Source organism: Bemisia tabaci, chromosome 3, assembly GCF_918797505.1.
Source record: "Bemisia tabaci chromosome 3, PGI_BMITA_v3".
Taxonomy (NCBI): domain Eukaryota; kingdom Metazoa; phylum Arthropoda; class Insecta; order Hemiptera; family Aleyrodidae; genus Bemisia; species Bemisia tabaci.
This window is the reverse complement of record NC_092795.1, coordinates 23062684-23079824: the sequence shown is the minus strand read 5'-3', so window position 1 is coordinate 23079824 and position 17141 is coordinate 23062684. Positions and strand designations below refer to the sequence as shown.

Below are 17141 nucleotides of genomic sequence, written 5' to 3'. Positions count from 1 at the left end.
CGACGCGACGACGGCGCGGCGGTGGCATCGCGGGGGCGGAAGATCTAATCGGAAATTGCAATTTGGGACGTCAACGGCCGCCGAGGCCCCAGACGCCAGACTCCGGTTTCCGCTCAAACCTTCCGCTCGAAGCAGACCCGTTTTTGAGTCCCTCCAAACTTTGTTGCCACTTCAAAATATTGCATTTCGACGGTGAACTATCAGACAACGTATCTCGTCTGTGGTGTTAAAAAATCTCTGTTCCCATCTTGTTTTTTTGAGAGAGAATTAATCGATACCAATCCTTTAAGTTTTCATGGAATATTTTAAGTTTTCAACAGGGTGGCAAAATTTCATGAAAAATAAAATCTTGAAATTTCACGTGAAATATTTCATGAAATTTCAGAAATTTTTAAAAGATATTGAAAAATATCGGTTCCTTTACATGTTTCGCACAATGTGAAAATTGTGACTTTCTTCTATTTTTGTTTGTTTGAGTGCGGGTTGCATACTTTAGCTGCTGAAAGATATGAAATATTTCACAGCCTCGTGAAATTTCATGAAATATTTCACTGAAATTTCCAATCTTTCATTTGTTTCTTACGTTTCATGTTACCCTGTTTTTCAATAATTGACGTCAGGTAATTTTTCATTTTATAACAGGAAGTCTGTGACGTTGCGAATCAAGATACGTGGTTTGGCAGTTTTACCATCGATTTGCAACATTATTAGTTTTATCAGAGACATAAAATATTTGCAGTTTGCATATAGGTAACGAATGTAGTTATTCTAGGGTATAACACTTTATGCCTTCAGTACCAAAAAATAGTTTTACAGAAATTTTTTGACTAGCATCATCGTTTGGACCGTGTCATGCAGATAAGAACCAAACCACATACAATTTAATACCAAATTTAAATGGGCAATGCATTTTTTACATGAAAACAGCGGATTGTTGTGCTAATTTCAGTGAATTTTCTGTACAGTACGAATCAAATTCTTTAAAATTTCCAAAGAAATCTGCACAAACGTTGACTTGTAAAAAATTACATTGCCCAGCTTTTGGCAATATCGGACGCGGTCTGGTTCTTTTCAGCTGAAGGCGGTCCAGGTATGGTAAATTTGCTTATGTTCATAATTAATTAGCATTTTCATCCAAGTACGAATTTTTTTGGAAGTGTGAAGATAAAAATGAATTCTTCCAAATCAGAAATTGCTACCTTCCATTTTGGCCTCGGCTTGGAAGAGCTGATTATTACCCGATTCCAGACAAATTATCGTGCTATTTAAAAACCATTTTAATAGGGACTTACTTGGGACATCCAGGGGCGGCGATTGTGAAGACAACCCAGGTGTGGAAAGCAACGATTGCACCGTGGAAAACCCATTGTGGCAGCGGAATGATAAGGTCCTTGAGGGCGACAAGGAATTTATTCTGCAAGAAAATAAAAATGAGGATGTTCATTGCTTATAGACATTGAAAACAATCTTGAAGCTTTTTTTCATCTGGTGGAAAAAGTAAACCAACTCCGTACTGATGAGCCCCGATTGAATTAACCAAAGATTTTTAACTTTCCAACCTAATGAAAAGCCAAGTGCGTTAATTGGACGAAGTCAATGAAAGTAAATATCACGATTAAAGCGTGGGGTGCAGAAAGGGCATGCGTTTTGCTGTTTCATTATGTCTAAGAATCTTCACCAACGTCTGTCCATCATGACCAAAGCAAATGTATCTAATTCGTTACTTTTACGGAATGTTCTTCATAGTTTTACAGTGTACTGAACAAAATTAACAGAAAATGCTTCATTTGTCTCTCTTATAATAAAGGAGCAGGGGATATTCTGAAACACTGCAACCTAAAAGTGTCATTTTTCCACCTCACTTCTTGAATACTAGTTATTAGTCCTCGCAATGATGCTTCACCCGTTGGTCAAAACTGCCAACGTTACAAGAACCTCCTTTCGCCTAGGACGAAGTGAAGTTGACTAATGTCCGCCCGATAAATTGAAAGATCACTCTCAAAACTTTGAGACACCTCAAGAAAAATTAGCTTATGCCCCCACGCAGAGCCTGTCGTAGTTTCCGTACCAACGGGCGGAGCATTTTTTCTTCGGGGGAAGGAAAGTAAATTGATGAGAGATTGAGCTCCATTCTTACGTGGATGAAAGTAAAAACTCAGTCCGAAAAATATGATGCTCTCGAAGCATTCTTTCAAATCTGACACTCGACGCATCGGTTCCGATGTATCACCGACTCAATTTGTTGTCAACGGGGCCTAATACGTCACTCAAGGGGGGCGGGAGGGTAGAAAATGCTGCATCTCCGAAAAGGGATCTGTGTTCTGTGTGCGCCTTGATTGGGCCGTTAACGAACTGAAAGATGCTGAAAATGCTTGCTGGGTATCAAATTTCGGCGGTATGAGATGCTGCTCCTCTCTCGAGTGGGCTCAGGCCTGCAACGTAACAGAACTCCCTCTAATTGGACCCTTGGGATTTGAGCTGAAATTTTGGAGCCTCAGCTCTCACCCCCCTTCCCCTCCACCTTTTCGTCATTGAGGCGGTTAATGCGTTGTCGGGATTTTTGGGAAATATTCATTCTCTTTACGTAGCCTTAAAAGGCTTGCGAATAAGGGCCTCTGATGCTTTTTGTTTTGTGCCTTTCTTGCAGATACTTTGATAAGCAGAATTAGAGTGCCTTTATGGAGCTAGCCCACTGGGTCGCATGGAAACCTATGGGTACTAGAAAAATGGCGGAGGCTTTGGATGGAAGGAAGTTGTTGCCAAACTTTGTCAGTCATCGCTTGATGCATAGTTTGCCAACTTCGCCATAGTAAAGGTCTAGGTTGAAAAGCATATTTCAAACGCAATCACATAATTAGTTTCAAAACTGTATAAATACGCCTAACTATGTAATTTGAGTAAATTTCACAGTGATTCAATCAAATAAAGTCTGCCTTTAAATGCTGATTCCAAAACTCCCTGTCATTTTGGATGGCCTGCATATACGATGTCCGCCATTCTTTTGTCATCTTACAAGCTCCGCGCAGTCAAGGAGAGCTAGTCCATACTTTCACCATAAAGTACTCTAATTTCAGGAGTATTTACGAAAGAAATCTTGAACACGGGCATACGAAAATAAGTCCGTTCAATTATCAGAAAAAACTGGGGAACTAAATTGTTGACCTCAAGTACCTAATTATAATCTCTCTCTCCAAGTCAGACAACTCAAGATGAAAATCGTGGAACCGGGAATTCATTCAAAACGAATTACACAGTCAATCCTCCCGTCCCTGTTTCAAGCTGGAAGGACCTAAGATGGAGTCAGAGGACACTTGAGATTGTAACCTCTTCTTTTTTGCCAACGGTTCATCGAAAAGAGGGAAAGAAAATGGTTGAGCCCCAGTTCATCGACTTGAGAAGAGTCATAAGAATGCGAAGGAAGAGTATCCCCTCATTGAAAGTAGCTCCCTGTGATGTTTAGATTTTTTGACCCTTGACCCTTTTGTTTGGAGACACCGGCTCAAGATTGAATTCAAGAAATTGGTCACAAGGGTTCGTGGCTTTCGCAATGGACAACTCGAGCCCTTTCGTTGAGTGTAATTAGACGTAAAAGAAAAGAAAACTCAAATCTCGGTATAGATAATTTATCCCATTCAGATCCTCGCCGTTGGTGCCAAGTTGTGGCCTCTGCTTTTCCTAAGGCGGTGAGCATTATATTAAAGCTCAATCACACTTATCTGACTTTCACTTTCTCCTCGACACTTTCAGCGTCTATAATTATTACAAATTTTATACGATGAAGATGGAAGTTCGTGCTTTCATCCGTTTGGAGGATTTATTTCTACCTCGTTTCGGAAGGACACAAGGACACAGCAGATAGTGGTTGAGTCCAGTTGAATGGAACTGGATGTTCAAATCGAGTTTTCCTTCAATTCATTGGGTATGTAATTTTGACTACACGAGAGTTGAAATAGTTGTATCACGTGCGCTAAATGAGTTTTAAGAGATGCATATCGAGTACCATTGAACAAATTGGGAATCAAAATTATTTAAAAAATAAACAAATAAATAAACGAAAGACGAAGAAAATTGTTAAATATTTTCTGAGGAGTTTGTTTCACTTCATATATTGTAGTTTAGCGTTGGCACATTCTAATATGGCAGCAAATGTACAGGTCGCAAAGTTTTCAGTGTGAATTTGGTAAAATTTTATTATTTTTTTTTTCAAACTCCTCTGGAGAGGGCCAAATTACAAACAAACAACTTATTACAACAACAACAAATAACAAACAAATTATTTCTAAATTATAATTATTCCCCATAATTCAAGAGTGCACTTGTTAAATGTTATCACGCAAAACGAGTAGTAATACGAAAGAGACCCCTACTCTTCCCTTAAATTGGCGATTATGCAATTGCAGACTTTTGGAAGAACGGATGTCGTATGTATGTGATGCATTATGATTTCATGGTAAATATGTGAGGCTTAAAATGAAAAACGAATTTATTCTATGGAGAAATATCCCCGGAGTTTATCATCTGAGCCTTTAACTGTGAGCAAAACTTCGATGCCATTTCTTCTTAAAAGTTAATTGAATTCCCGGTAAATTTTAACATACGCACCTTGAAGTTTACGTTGAAGTACAGGATTGTGGCGAAGAAAGCAACAACGAAATAGCAAATCGCTATTCTTTGAAGCACACCCATGATTCGAATTGATTCTAGGAAAGGCTTGTCCACCACCGTGCCCAGTGCAACGCCGATGAGGAAAAGTAAGAACGTCCGCTGATAAAAAAACCAGAAACACGACTTATTATCGAAGTAGAAATTCATAAATTTTTCAGAATTGTGTGATTGTCTTCATTGACAATAAGTGGTCAAGGACTGGCTGGTTTGAATTTTGACTATTTCAACTTAGTTTTGGCTGAACGTTAACTTATTGGGGCTCAACCACAACGCTTTTCAGTCTAGCCAAAACTCAGATTGAGATTCTGCCCCAATGGATTAGAAATGACCATTATTTTCGATAAATTGTGGTCGGGCCTCAAAAATTAGGATCCCGGCACAACCAGTCACATTTTTTCTGTTATGTTTTAAAAATTCTTGGGAGTAAAGTGAAGCAAAAATAACAAACTGAGTTCTAATTAACGACGAATCTTTCTAAGAATGTTTTCGTTTCCCGGACGAAGGCACGCAACTCGATTGCAGAATTGACTGAAAATTTTGGATTTTTCACAAGAATGTACAGACCTGTGCAATTGGACTACATTTTGCAATTAGGAACTATACATTCCGGCCCGGTTTAAATACAACGTATGTGCCATTAGTTTCCCCACGCACATTAGTGTTTTTTTCAGATGAGCCAGAATTTATAGCTTCAAATTGCAAAATGCAGTCCGATTTATGTTCACAATTTTTCTGATTTTTGCATTAAATTAGAAAAAATCCGCTAAAATTTTAGTCGAAAATACCCAAGACTCTTCCGGAGAAAATGCAATTTGCGAAGGGTTTGGCAACATTGAAATGTAGTTACGTTCTTTCGTGGAGGGAACGACGAAATAAGTATTGAATAAGTAAGAATCCTCCTAAGAATCATTTCCCAAATATCTCGGTCCTTTTGTGCAAGGCACGGGTCACACACACCCCCGAAAATAATACTGCGCATGCAAATATTCCTGAATTCTCTCGCTTCCGCCCCATAAATAACTCCGAACCAAATTTCTCTGTTATAACAGTCCCTATTTCATCCTTCGGTCGTGGCTGAACAAAAAAAGGAGAAAAAACATAACTGCATAGAGCGCACGGACTCAAAAGCTGTAATTCACTAATGGCCAACGGTATTCATCGCTCGTCCTTTGGGCCAAATGCCTCGTAAATCTTTCGTCGTTTTATTAAGATACCGTGCACTTTCGCGCTCCTGCCCAAGACGAAAAACACGCTTTTACGCTGGAATTTTGTTACAGTTACGTTCTTTTTGCTCAACGCGATGACGCTCGTATGAATTTACGGTCGTGCGAGCATACGAGTGCATTAACGGTGGCATCCGCGCTGAGCTCAGGCGCCGCTTAACGCAAATAAAGACCTTACATTCTGTCATGCTAAGGGGAAAAAGACGTATGAGTCTTCAGACGTTGCCAATATTTCTCCGATAAAATACGCACCCTTAATAGAGCTTGTAGGCATCCCCTTTCTCCAATTTTTCAGAATAAGTAATTCGCGATTAATCTACGGTATCTGAAAATTTCAACGAAAAATATTCGTGGGTTACTTAAAAAAATAAACGTTTCAAAGGAGTGAATTTGGCAACATCCGCGGTTTTACCCGGCGTTTTTTCTTAGCACGACAGCATACAGATGAGTGGTTTTTTCGAATAATGGTGGGTTCAGGGGGGCGGGGGCCGGGATGCGAATGAAAGAAGTGGAATTGAGTTGGTTTTGGGGGGAAGATTATGGGATCTCCAAGGGGCTATACAGCGCGTTTTGTAAGTAATATTTATGTACTCTCATATTTGAATGTGTATGAAAACAAATATTTGTCTCCTTAAGTGGTTGGTGAGATGGACGACAGGGTGAAGAGTTGTTTTTAGGTGATGATATTCTCTTCCATGCAGGGGGCTTGAAAATTTAGTAAAAATGTCCCATCCCTCCCAAAAGAAATATACCCGCTTTGATGGTCTGACGTTTATGAATGAAGACCTAACTCCAAAACCGTTTCTCCCCTTTTAACAACGTCACAACGATGACTCGGTTTTTTTGATCGAAAATCGAATTAAAATTCGAGGGATGAATCCGATTTTAGAATCTTTTAAGTCCCTCGTCTTCAGGTCACTGCAATAGTTTGATTCGACGTTGATCTGCGCTGGGTGAAATAAGTAAAAATGGCATTTAAATAAAAAAGCATTTCGTATGGTATCATTTTCAAACTGCAATGGCGGAAAGATGAACAATGCTCTAAGTAATGTAAGATGAAAATTGACGGCGGAGCTGCATAAAAACCTGTCTCCATTGCTGGTGTTCTAAAATTACTGCCGTTCATTGTAGGTAGGAAAAAAACCGCATTTTTTTTCAGAGACTGGACCAGAACGAGTCAGGGGCCGATTTTTTGAGTCTCTCACATCACCAGTTCAAACGCACCACCGACTATCAGAAGCGCTGAGTCGCTCTTAGGTGTAGTCGAGACGTACCCTAAGGATATTTAATTACGGAGTAAGGACCAACGAAATTCGGCTCCAGGAAACATCATTAGAAAATTTGTGCGCTAACAACAATCAGCCGCAATTGAAAAAAAAGGAAAATTCGCAACGTCGCAAACTCAGATTTGTGGTTTCGTAAGCTCACCATCGATTTGTATGCCTACAATCCAGCGAAAAACCACTGTAAGCTCAATCTCAACAAACCAAAGTGGTTGGGGAAAGGGATACGGAAGAAAGAAATAGGAGGGGGAATAGAAATTCATGATCGCCCGTGGGGGGGGGGGGTGGTAATGCGTAAAATTGTATGAGGCAAGGCTATTTGATGAAGGCAGGCGACGAAAGCAGTGGCGTGGCGTGCTTTACGATACATCGATTGATCCGTAATTTAATCCGATGGAAAAATATCGATACACAGGGTGTTCGCAACGATCACATTGATGATCGATTCTTTACCACAGCTTCAAATGGGGAAATATCGATAATCGATCACTCACGTCTCCACTGGATGAAAGGGCATTCGTGCGCTCATCCAGATTAAGGCTTATTACAAAGTAATTACCCGGCTCGAAAGGACAGACCAACGCGCGGGGGGGGGGGGGGGGGACAAATCAATGACGATTTCACACTTGTCCAAATCGCGATGTCACGATTGTCACGACCCGGCTTGCCGTGGTGAGGCAAATTGCCTTATGATTCTCGGAACGCTGTCAGATTTCCCCCGGTGAAATATTTATTATACAGGGAAGTTAGGAGCATTTTTTCTCGAGATTTCAGGATACCGTGGATTGAACAAGGAATAAAATATTGTGAAAAATTAGTGATAAAGTGTTCAAAAGTTTCGGGAAAAATTCGAGTTTTATCGATGGCAATTTGGTGACGTCTTTGGGGTTATACTGTGTTTTTCTTCGGCACGGCCACACTGCCATGCTAAGTAAAAACTACGTGAGAGCGTTCGAATGTTGCCAAATTTCCTTTTGGGAAATCTTAATTTTTAAAGAAAGTTATGAATATTTTACCTTGCAATTTTTATACATTTTAGATCAAATTACGAACGAAATCCTGTGAAAAATTTGACGATAAAGATTTACAATTTTTCGTGAAAATTCTCGATTTGTCGATGGAAATTTGGTTACGTCTGATGCCTCATACTGCGTTTTTACCAAGCAGGGCACATTAGTCGGTCACTCTCACTCGTCGAGCTGCGTGGCGTACGGACCGGGCGGTGCGGTGCGTTGGTCAACTAAAAAATCGTGGCTGTTATTAGATTGATCACCTCTGGTGCCAATCCTGCCGCCCACCGCATCAACACCGTAACTCTTTTTAAATATTTTCATTTTCTACTGCACATACTGCTCCATAACGGGGAGTCTTAATCTTCAACATGTTTTCATTTTGTCGTTCAAGTTCTCTGAAGTAAAATGTAGCAATTTGCAAAATATGAGAGATGAATCCTCGATGGTTTTTCTGACGTAAAATGCTGTCGGAGAAAAATGAAAAAATTAGGATGAAGTCATGATATTTTTGCTCTGGACGGTAGAATTATCGCCTGTAGCTATTATGTCGTGTGGCCGAAGAGGGCATGATCCTGATCCTCATAATTAAGGTTCGTGTTGATCATTATGAGATTACTCCGTTTATACCTGATCTTGTAATGGTGATTTAATTGTTGAATTCAGTAGTGAATTAGTGAAATGCTTACCCTGAGTATCCTGCCGAGCACTTGATACCTCGGCGCGCCGGTTTTCATACTTGACCTTACGGAAAGTGGAATGCAGACCCCCATAATCCACAAGAACCTAAGACGCAAAAAAAAGAATCAAGGTTAACAGTTTTTAAAAAATTAATTTTATCAGAATTTTAATTTTTTTTTTAGAAATTTATTTTTTATTTTGGTTTATTGACAAAAAATTGAACCAATATCGTCACGAAACACTGGGGTCTTCTGATTAGTTAATGACTTCGCCTAATCAGGCGGAATCGTAAGTTTTTTCGGTAACGGCAGTTTTTTGGATCTGTCAAAGTCAAAAACTAGAAATTTGGCAAGTATTTTTGGAGCCTCTGACAACGCAGTTAAATGTTTAAAAATGGACTTAATAAAGACAAACAAAAATTAAAGAAGGAATAATCCATTTGCTCGTATTTTTGAATCTTTAACTGCGCCCATTTTCGCCAGGAAATTTCAGCTATTTTTAGGAATTTTTAAATCTCTTACAATCGAATACTGATCAGCAAAATTGTTAATTTCAAAGCTTCACCTTCATACAGGTACGTAAGTACATTCATTAGCACCAGAAATTCGACGCATGTTAACCTTTTTCACATTCCCATTTTATGGTTATTTAAGATTCAGAGATGCAAAGTTTAATCACATTGGATTTATCTTTATTTTGACTTTGGAGAAGAGGAGCCGTCAATTGACTCGCGGGGAGGAGACTCAGGGAGTACTGCGTAATTTTTTAATATATTTAGTCGGAATTCTCCATTAAGAATTAGACCCAATTATGCTGTAGATTTGAAAGAATATTTCTGCTCATTTTTTCGAACACCATTCGAGAGTGAGTATATTTCCTGGGAAAATTAAAGAGTTTCAAAAGCACCTCAGTTGTGGAAAAAGAATACGTCTGAACTAAAATGCCAGCTCTTAAAGGCTGCCATTAGAAACTTCATCTACGTAAAAGCATGGCAAAAGCCCTCGCAAAGTTTCGCATTTGGACGTAAAGCTTCGATCCTTGGGATAATGTATTGTTTTTAATCGCAAAAACGACTATTTATTCGCAGAGTTCACGTTAATGGCGTCTACGAGCTGAGTTTAATGAACTGTTATTTTTTACATCGCGAAGTGGCGTCACCAGCGAGAGAGACAGACTGCTGGTTTTAACTCGGAGGGTAGTTTTGGATCGTAAACTATGACCTTTTTTAAAGAACCGAACTCATTCAGTCGTCGCAAGTTATTATTCTCGATTTTATGTGCTGTTACCTCGTCTCCGGTCTTTGGACGATATCGTTGATGAAACTAGAATTTTACTCTTTTATTCACCGGTGCCTCAGTAGAAATATGAGTTTTTTTATCGTTTTCGTACGGATCGAATGAAGATGAGTATGAGCTGATAAAATATTCAACTTCATTTGAAAAGTTCGTGTCTGTGGACGTGGATCATCATTGAGATGAGTGCTAATCTGATATCATTGCAATTCTCTTAATTTAGCTTTGCCCGTTTAAACGTATGTAAAAAATCGATGTTTAGAAGCGGGTGTCATACTTAAAACCGATTATTTATACCAGATTTAAATGGACGAAAAGTAATGTAGATTCTCTTCAGTTTGCGAAACTAAGCCTAGTCCATTGAATACATGTAAAACAATCTATACATATCGAGGCAGGTTATCTTACTTAAAACAGATTATTTCTGATGGATTTACAGGGAGGATAGCAGAAATATCTACTTACGAAAATTTCTATCAGCATTGCGTTTTTAAGAATTTGACCCAACAAGTTATGATTGCAATACATTGCTGTTTGATCGGTATATTAATTTCAATTCTAACGGAGAGTTTTTGCGATGAACTCTGAACCAGAATTTGCAATGCACTGTAACGTCCATTAGTTCGCTTTAAACTCTCTTTTTTATCAATGCCTATTTCCGGCACCACTACTGGTGCAAAATTGATAACGGTTTATATCGCTTAAGTGCTGATGATCAATTCGTCCCAATGCAATTGGTAAATTTCAGAAATACCATGGAAAAATGAAGTCCGCAAGATGAATGCCATCCCAGGTCGCATGCTCCAAAAACACGTAACTAGCCCCTCCGTCGTTTATGAAAATCATTAAGATGATCGCAAACCTGTAACAGCAAACCAAAGCAATAAAAATTATATAACGTGAAAATAACAATAAATACAATTCACAATACGCGTAAAATCACAACTACCCTCAGTCGGATCTGCGATAATAGGCAGACGTATGGACCACATTTCGCGATAAGGAACCACTATTTCTGGCTCATTTTATAAACAAAATGTATATGAATCATCGGTTTCTCTATGCAGAAAGGTGCTTTTATTGAAGAGCCAGAGATTGCGGCTGCTTGTTGCAAAATGTAATCCACATATCGTAGTCATTCTGACGAGAGGGCGTAGCTCAATGTTCACATGAGCCGCAGAACGCATGGATTCATAAGTAAAAAAAGGCTCGCACGTTGAAATTAATATACGACTTTACGTCATAGGGGCAACGATATCTCATTAAAGGAAGGGGGGGGGGATTCACGATCAAAAGTATGAATGGGGATGGAGAGAGGACTCAAGAATAAATCAACATCTAAATATAGCATTTTTCGTTTTCATTTTTAGGATGAACTACAGGTTATTGGATACACGAAATTCAGTGAGTCTAGACCTCCCTCTCAGTCATTATTTCCGGCTAAGGTGGGAGATTCTCTTGAATGTGTAATCTTAAATTCTTCTAAAAAATCTCATGAAAATGCAGAAATTTTTTGCAAATGTGAATTGAATCGCATTTGACAAATAGGAATCAGCGCGATAACAGTGTTTTCAAAATCGTGCAACTTCTCCCCTTCTTTTGAAAATACTCAATATATGTACAGTCTTTATATTTACATAATTATTTTCCTTTAAAATTAACAATTTTTTGGTGGGGACCAAAAACTATTTGCTATTCTGAGAGATTTTCAGATAATTATGAAGAACCAACATTTTTACAACACTGTAATCGCGCTGATTTCTTTTCGTTTGATGCGATCCAATTTTCGACTTTCGAGAAAACGTTATAATGCAGCTGAAATTGCTTAAATATATGCACGTACGGCTACTATATGTAAACTTGATTCTTTTGTCCTGCAGATGCACGAATAATTTTTTGTGTGCATTATCTGTGTTTTTGAGTGCAGATTGCATTCTCAGCCACTGAAAAATATGAAATATTTCACAACCTCTTGGATTTTCATGAATTATCTCCCTGAAATTTCGAATCTCCCGTAACTTCCTTTCATTGCGATCCACCCTGTCTCATCCGTCCTCCCACGATGTGGAGCTGCCGCCGTGAAAGCATTACGTCATCATCCAGTTCCAATCAGCTGATCACGCAAGGAGACCTAATGAGTGCACTATTCACAACTTCCCAAGCGCGCGCACGCTTTCATTATTAACACCCATTCTTGGTCCGAGCGGACACTTATCGTTTCTCGCATCTGTTGCCGTCCGTTTTGCAACATGTTTATGACAAAGTGGTCTTTGAGAATTAATGAAATTAAAAGGCTCTCTCCTCCGGTTTCAGTTTTTCTTCTTATTATTTTATTGGTAAGTAGTGGCTAAAGGCCGTGTTCCTCAAGCAACTCCTCCTTCCCTAAGGAGGCTGCGCTGTGCCTCTTTGCCCCCTGGTAAAAATTGGCGATAGGAGCTGCGTTTCAAAATACCATAGGAGTACTTAAAGCCGACTGAAGAAGGCGATAGAAAATTATATAGCTGGCTGTATAAAGTGGAAAAATCATACGGTCGGGCTACACGAAGCGATACAAAATTAAAAAGCCGGGCTATAGTTCCTGTCACCGGGCTTTACACTTTATCGCCTGGCTGTTGCTTTTTCTCCATCGGCTATAAAAGGCTATAAGAAATTGTGTAGAAATTTGTGTGCTTTGTAAATCCGCAAGTTTGAACGGAATCACCATAATATTTACAAAACGCACATTATATTTTCCTTTACTATATATTTGTTTTCATCGATTAAAATGAGAATAATCCATACAGAGTGTGCAAACATTTCAAAATCATGAGTTGAACAACGCTGACTCCACGAGATTAAATATTAGAGCCTAACACAAAGTGGAGCGGCGCGGCGGCGCACTGGCGCCTACAAACCTAACAGGGATACTTCACGCACTGCGCAATGCGTGAAGTATCCCTGTTAGGTTTGTAGGCGCCAATTCGCGTTTCGCGCTGGCTGCCCGCCCGCCGCGCTGCGCCGCAGCGTACCACGGCGCTTGAAGCAACTATTTCACACCAGAGGTATTGCACAGTATCGTACAAAATTGAAGGCGCTCCAGCATATTAGGAATGGCAGGCATCCTTCAAAAGTACGAAGCTTTCCTCGCAAAATAAATCAAGATACTACGGCCCAAAAAGAGAGCGGTAGTCCAAAAACTCACTAAGTCCTAGCATCCGTAATTAGTAACGGATAGAATACACTTTATCGTCAGGCTGTTTCTTAATCGCCATCGGCTATAAAAAGCTATAAGAAATTGTGTTGCCGGCTATAGAAGCTATTGGAAATCTTACAGTCGGCTGTAGGTCTATGGTATTTTGGAACACAGATTCTTTACTGCCAAGTTTTACCAGGGCCTTCAAATGTCCTCTTGAGATTGCAAATATCCCAAGTACCAAAAACAAAATTAACTAAACGTAATCAATGTGCCCATTGATGGAGTATTATTTTGGAGAGAAAGAAAAAAAACAAAAAACAAAACTTTAAAGAACTCACCCTCGAAACGTGTCAACGCAGTTCACTCTTCTCTTCGGACTTTTTTCATAGTCAGGATCGTCCTATAAATATGCAAACATATTATATAAATTAAAAGTATTTCAAATTTTTGATTCACTTATCAAGCTATTATTTCAAATGTGAGTGCATTTTTCCGTCACTTTTCTCACCAAATCTTGAGTTTGTTTCCATCAGTCTGCGAGGTTAATACTTCTGTGACTGAAATAAAATTAGTTTATCTGGAAAAAAATGAACAGAAATGTTGTTACGCAGAAAAAATGAAATTGCTGATTTAACGATTTTGTAGTTAATATGCCCGCCATCTTTCAATGTAGATTTTACGATAACAAAATGCTAATTTTACCACCCTCGTGGTTAAATTAGCTGTCCACTAATTTAAAACGTACATTTGAAACATGTCGGACACTTTTTATTATTTTTTTATTTTTTTAACAATTCAACTGTTAAATCAGCAATCCATGTATTTCTTTGTAGTCTTAGCCCATGATATAATTATTTTAAAAATGACGAATTATTTTCCTTAAAAGTGTGACTGTCTACAAGGAGAAAACCTTGGCCCACAAAAAACTCAGAATTTATCAGACTTTTTCTAGGAGAAAGAGAGACAAAAAATTGGTACGATCTGCTGTCCGAGTGTTTCCACTCTACTAACGTATTCTCCTCCAGCTTTACCTCAAACGCCTCAATAGGTTTAATTAAATTAAATTTTTTGATTCCGGAGGTGTTTGGCCGCATTTTTACTTCAATGGGAAGAAGTTAAGGTCGTGGGCTGACTCAACAGTTTGCAAGTTGAGTCGAAATAATAGTGGTATAATTGAATGCTGCGAGGTAATTACTAGCTAGGGTTGCAATGTCAGGCTGAAATTTCATATTTTCCGGGGGAAAAGTACGGGTTTAACAGGTTGCCGCTTTCAAGGTATTAAATAGGCCATTTGTCGTAGTTTCCTTGAAGTTTAAAGGTTGTTTTTCTATCAGATCTTAAGATAGCGACTAAGATAGATACTAAGAAAGCAGGGTGGCGAGATAATTTTTGCGTCGATTGACTTCTCTCATGTTAAAAAAAAAAATCATATCCAAATTGCAGGTGGGTGTTTTGCCGTGGTATGGTTGAGAGAAGCAACATTTAAATTGGTATTCTGGCAAACGTAATGCCATTTCTACAAGTAACTCACATGATAACGGCCTTTAGGGCCAAAAATACTGTCTGTTTGGCCGGGAAGTCGAAATACGGCCAATTAAGGGTCCAAAGTAATCCTCAGGCGCCCCTCCTAGGTCGCGCAGTGAATTTGAGCATCTTGTTGCTGACACAGGGTTGAGAATGGATTGTCCCAGCAAGAAAGCCACGAGTTAAAGCCCTTTGGCCGAACATTTCGGCCACTTTGCCGTACCTCTAAGACCAACAAACTTGTTCTGCCCGCCCAGTCAAAGTTCCTTAACCTCATGCGGTTGTCGGAGACAATATCTTTTGAAATCCCTCAGCATCTTTTCCTTGTATGATTGAAGTTCAAAAAGTTGAAAAATTGACTTCGCAATTCCAACCTCCTTTGCAAAAACTCGCGTCGCAAAATCGTCACCTTCCGGCTGCAGTATCACAAGCGCCATGCAACGTTTCAAAATTTCCGCCGCCATTCTATATCTTCGCAGAGAAATTCAACCAAGCTGTCCGAAAATTTCACTGAATTTCCTTTATGCTGCCGATAAGATTCAATGAAATTTTCAAGCAGATTCAACCAACAATTTCGCTGTAGAATTTTTTTAAAACGTTGCATGGCGCTTGTGACACTCAGGTCGGAGGGAGACAAAATACTCACCCCGAAATTTATAATCAGGCGAATTTTATTTGATTTTTTGCTCTACAAGTTAGTTATTAATCATCATTGGGTAAAAAATAACTGTTGAGCTCCGAATTGAAATTTGACTGGACTCGATAACATCCCTGAGATAATTAGTGCAGGATCCCAAAAATATACAATATTGTCCTTAAATCCAGGAAGCGGATTTGGCCTCAACCCTAAACACCTAAGGGCCAATCTCGTCCCTCGAAGACCTCATTGGAAAAAAAAACACATTGGATCTAGAGTCCAGACTCTTGAAAACATCGACAAGAAAAAATACTCTCGATTCAATCGGATTTGTACTTAAATCAAGAACCAAGCCTCTTAATTTGAGCGGTTTCCTTTTGATTTAAGCTTAATACTGATTGAATCAAGAGTATTTTTTCTTGTCAATGTTTTCAAGAGCCTGGACTCTAGATCCAAGGTTTTTTTTTTTTTTTTTTTTTTTTCCCAGTGCTCCTTCCGTCAAGGCAAAAGACCTAGCAAATAACTTCCTGAGCTTGCGAAGTCAAACTTCCTCCAGTTATTGCGGATATTTACAGGCAGGACGGCAACATCGCATGAGAGGCTAGACGCTGGCTACATCAGGGAGCCGGAGTGGGCCCAATTAAACAATCAAACGATTATGGCCACTTGTATTCCAAGTTGCTCGTGTTCCGTTCGTTCCTGGCCCGGGTAATTGTTGCGTAAACATTAAACAAGAGCACCTCAACATCCACGTCGTTGAGCACTCCGGCCTCCGGTCCGATGAGGTGCTGGTGCTTCCACAGTTTCGGTCGCCTTTCAGCAGGCTGATTATTGAAATTGATAGACAAAGCGATAGACAAAGGAGACATACGGAGTATGGAATGATCCTATTGGTTGAAATGGGTGGTTCCATAGACTAAGGAAGAAAGTGATGGACTAACTACAGGGTCTCTTGTGGGTTGCGCTCAGTTAGTCTACTACCTACCTCCTTTGTCTATTGCAACCACCCGCTTCCACCAATAGGATCACTCCATATCTCATTTGTCCTCTTTGTCTATAGCTTTACCTATCAATTCCAATAGCCGGCCCGCTCAGACAAGATTTTCATGACATCATACTTTAATGTCAGTATCAGTATCAATAACTTGCTATGAAATCAATTTGTGTTATCGGTGCTTTAAGCGTATTTATCGTGGGATTGATGTCAGACTTTACGTGCAATTGCCTGAGCACAAAAATATTAATTTGAATTATCACGAAAAAAAATTCTAGCCCAAAGGAATTGTCCAGGAAATAAGATACCTGAGTCCACATAGCTCAGTGGCAAGATTTTTGCGAGTTAGGGTGATAAACATATTTTCAATGTCCAAAAGAAACAAAATTAACAGTTTTGATAATTATTTTTTTCACACGGAAGACAAGAAATTTAAGTAGCTTTTCCTTTAAATTCCGTTATTTGAACTTAAAATATTAAACTGTATCATGACTCCGATTGCATATTTTGATAGCTGTTCGCTCTGGTATGAATATAGCTCAATGTTGAGTCTTTGTGGAGTAAAATCCTCTTCCAAAGAGACTACCACAAATAGAAAACATGGAAAGTGTAATTATGCTCTAGATCGATCTGCCATTATGACACGTGTGCCTGTGC

At 39.2% G+C, this 17141-nt stretch overlaps 1 protein-coding gene across 1 annotated transcript in view; it reads right to left on the bottom strand.

The window, feature by feature from the left end:
• Hgsnat (Heparan-alpha-glucosaminide N-acetyltransferase) overlaps positions 1-17141 on the bottom strand; it is an 84281-nt gene that overhangs the window by 10418 nt on the left and 56722 nt on the right. Inside the window, exons 6-10 of the mRNA XM_019040691.2 lie at positions 13668-13729; positions 10909-11016; positions 8871-8967; positions 4603-4764; positions 1293-1414 (exon numbers count right to left, since the gene is read on the bottom strand). Of these exons, the coding sequence (XP_018896236.2) occupies positions 1293-1414; positions 4603-4764; positions 8871-8967; positions 10909-11016; positions 13668-13729 (551 nt within the window). The remainder of the gene's footprint in view (positions 1-1292; positions 1415-4602; positions 4765-8870; positions 8968-10908; positions 11017-13667; positions 13730-17141) is intronic.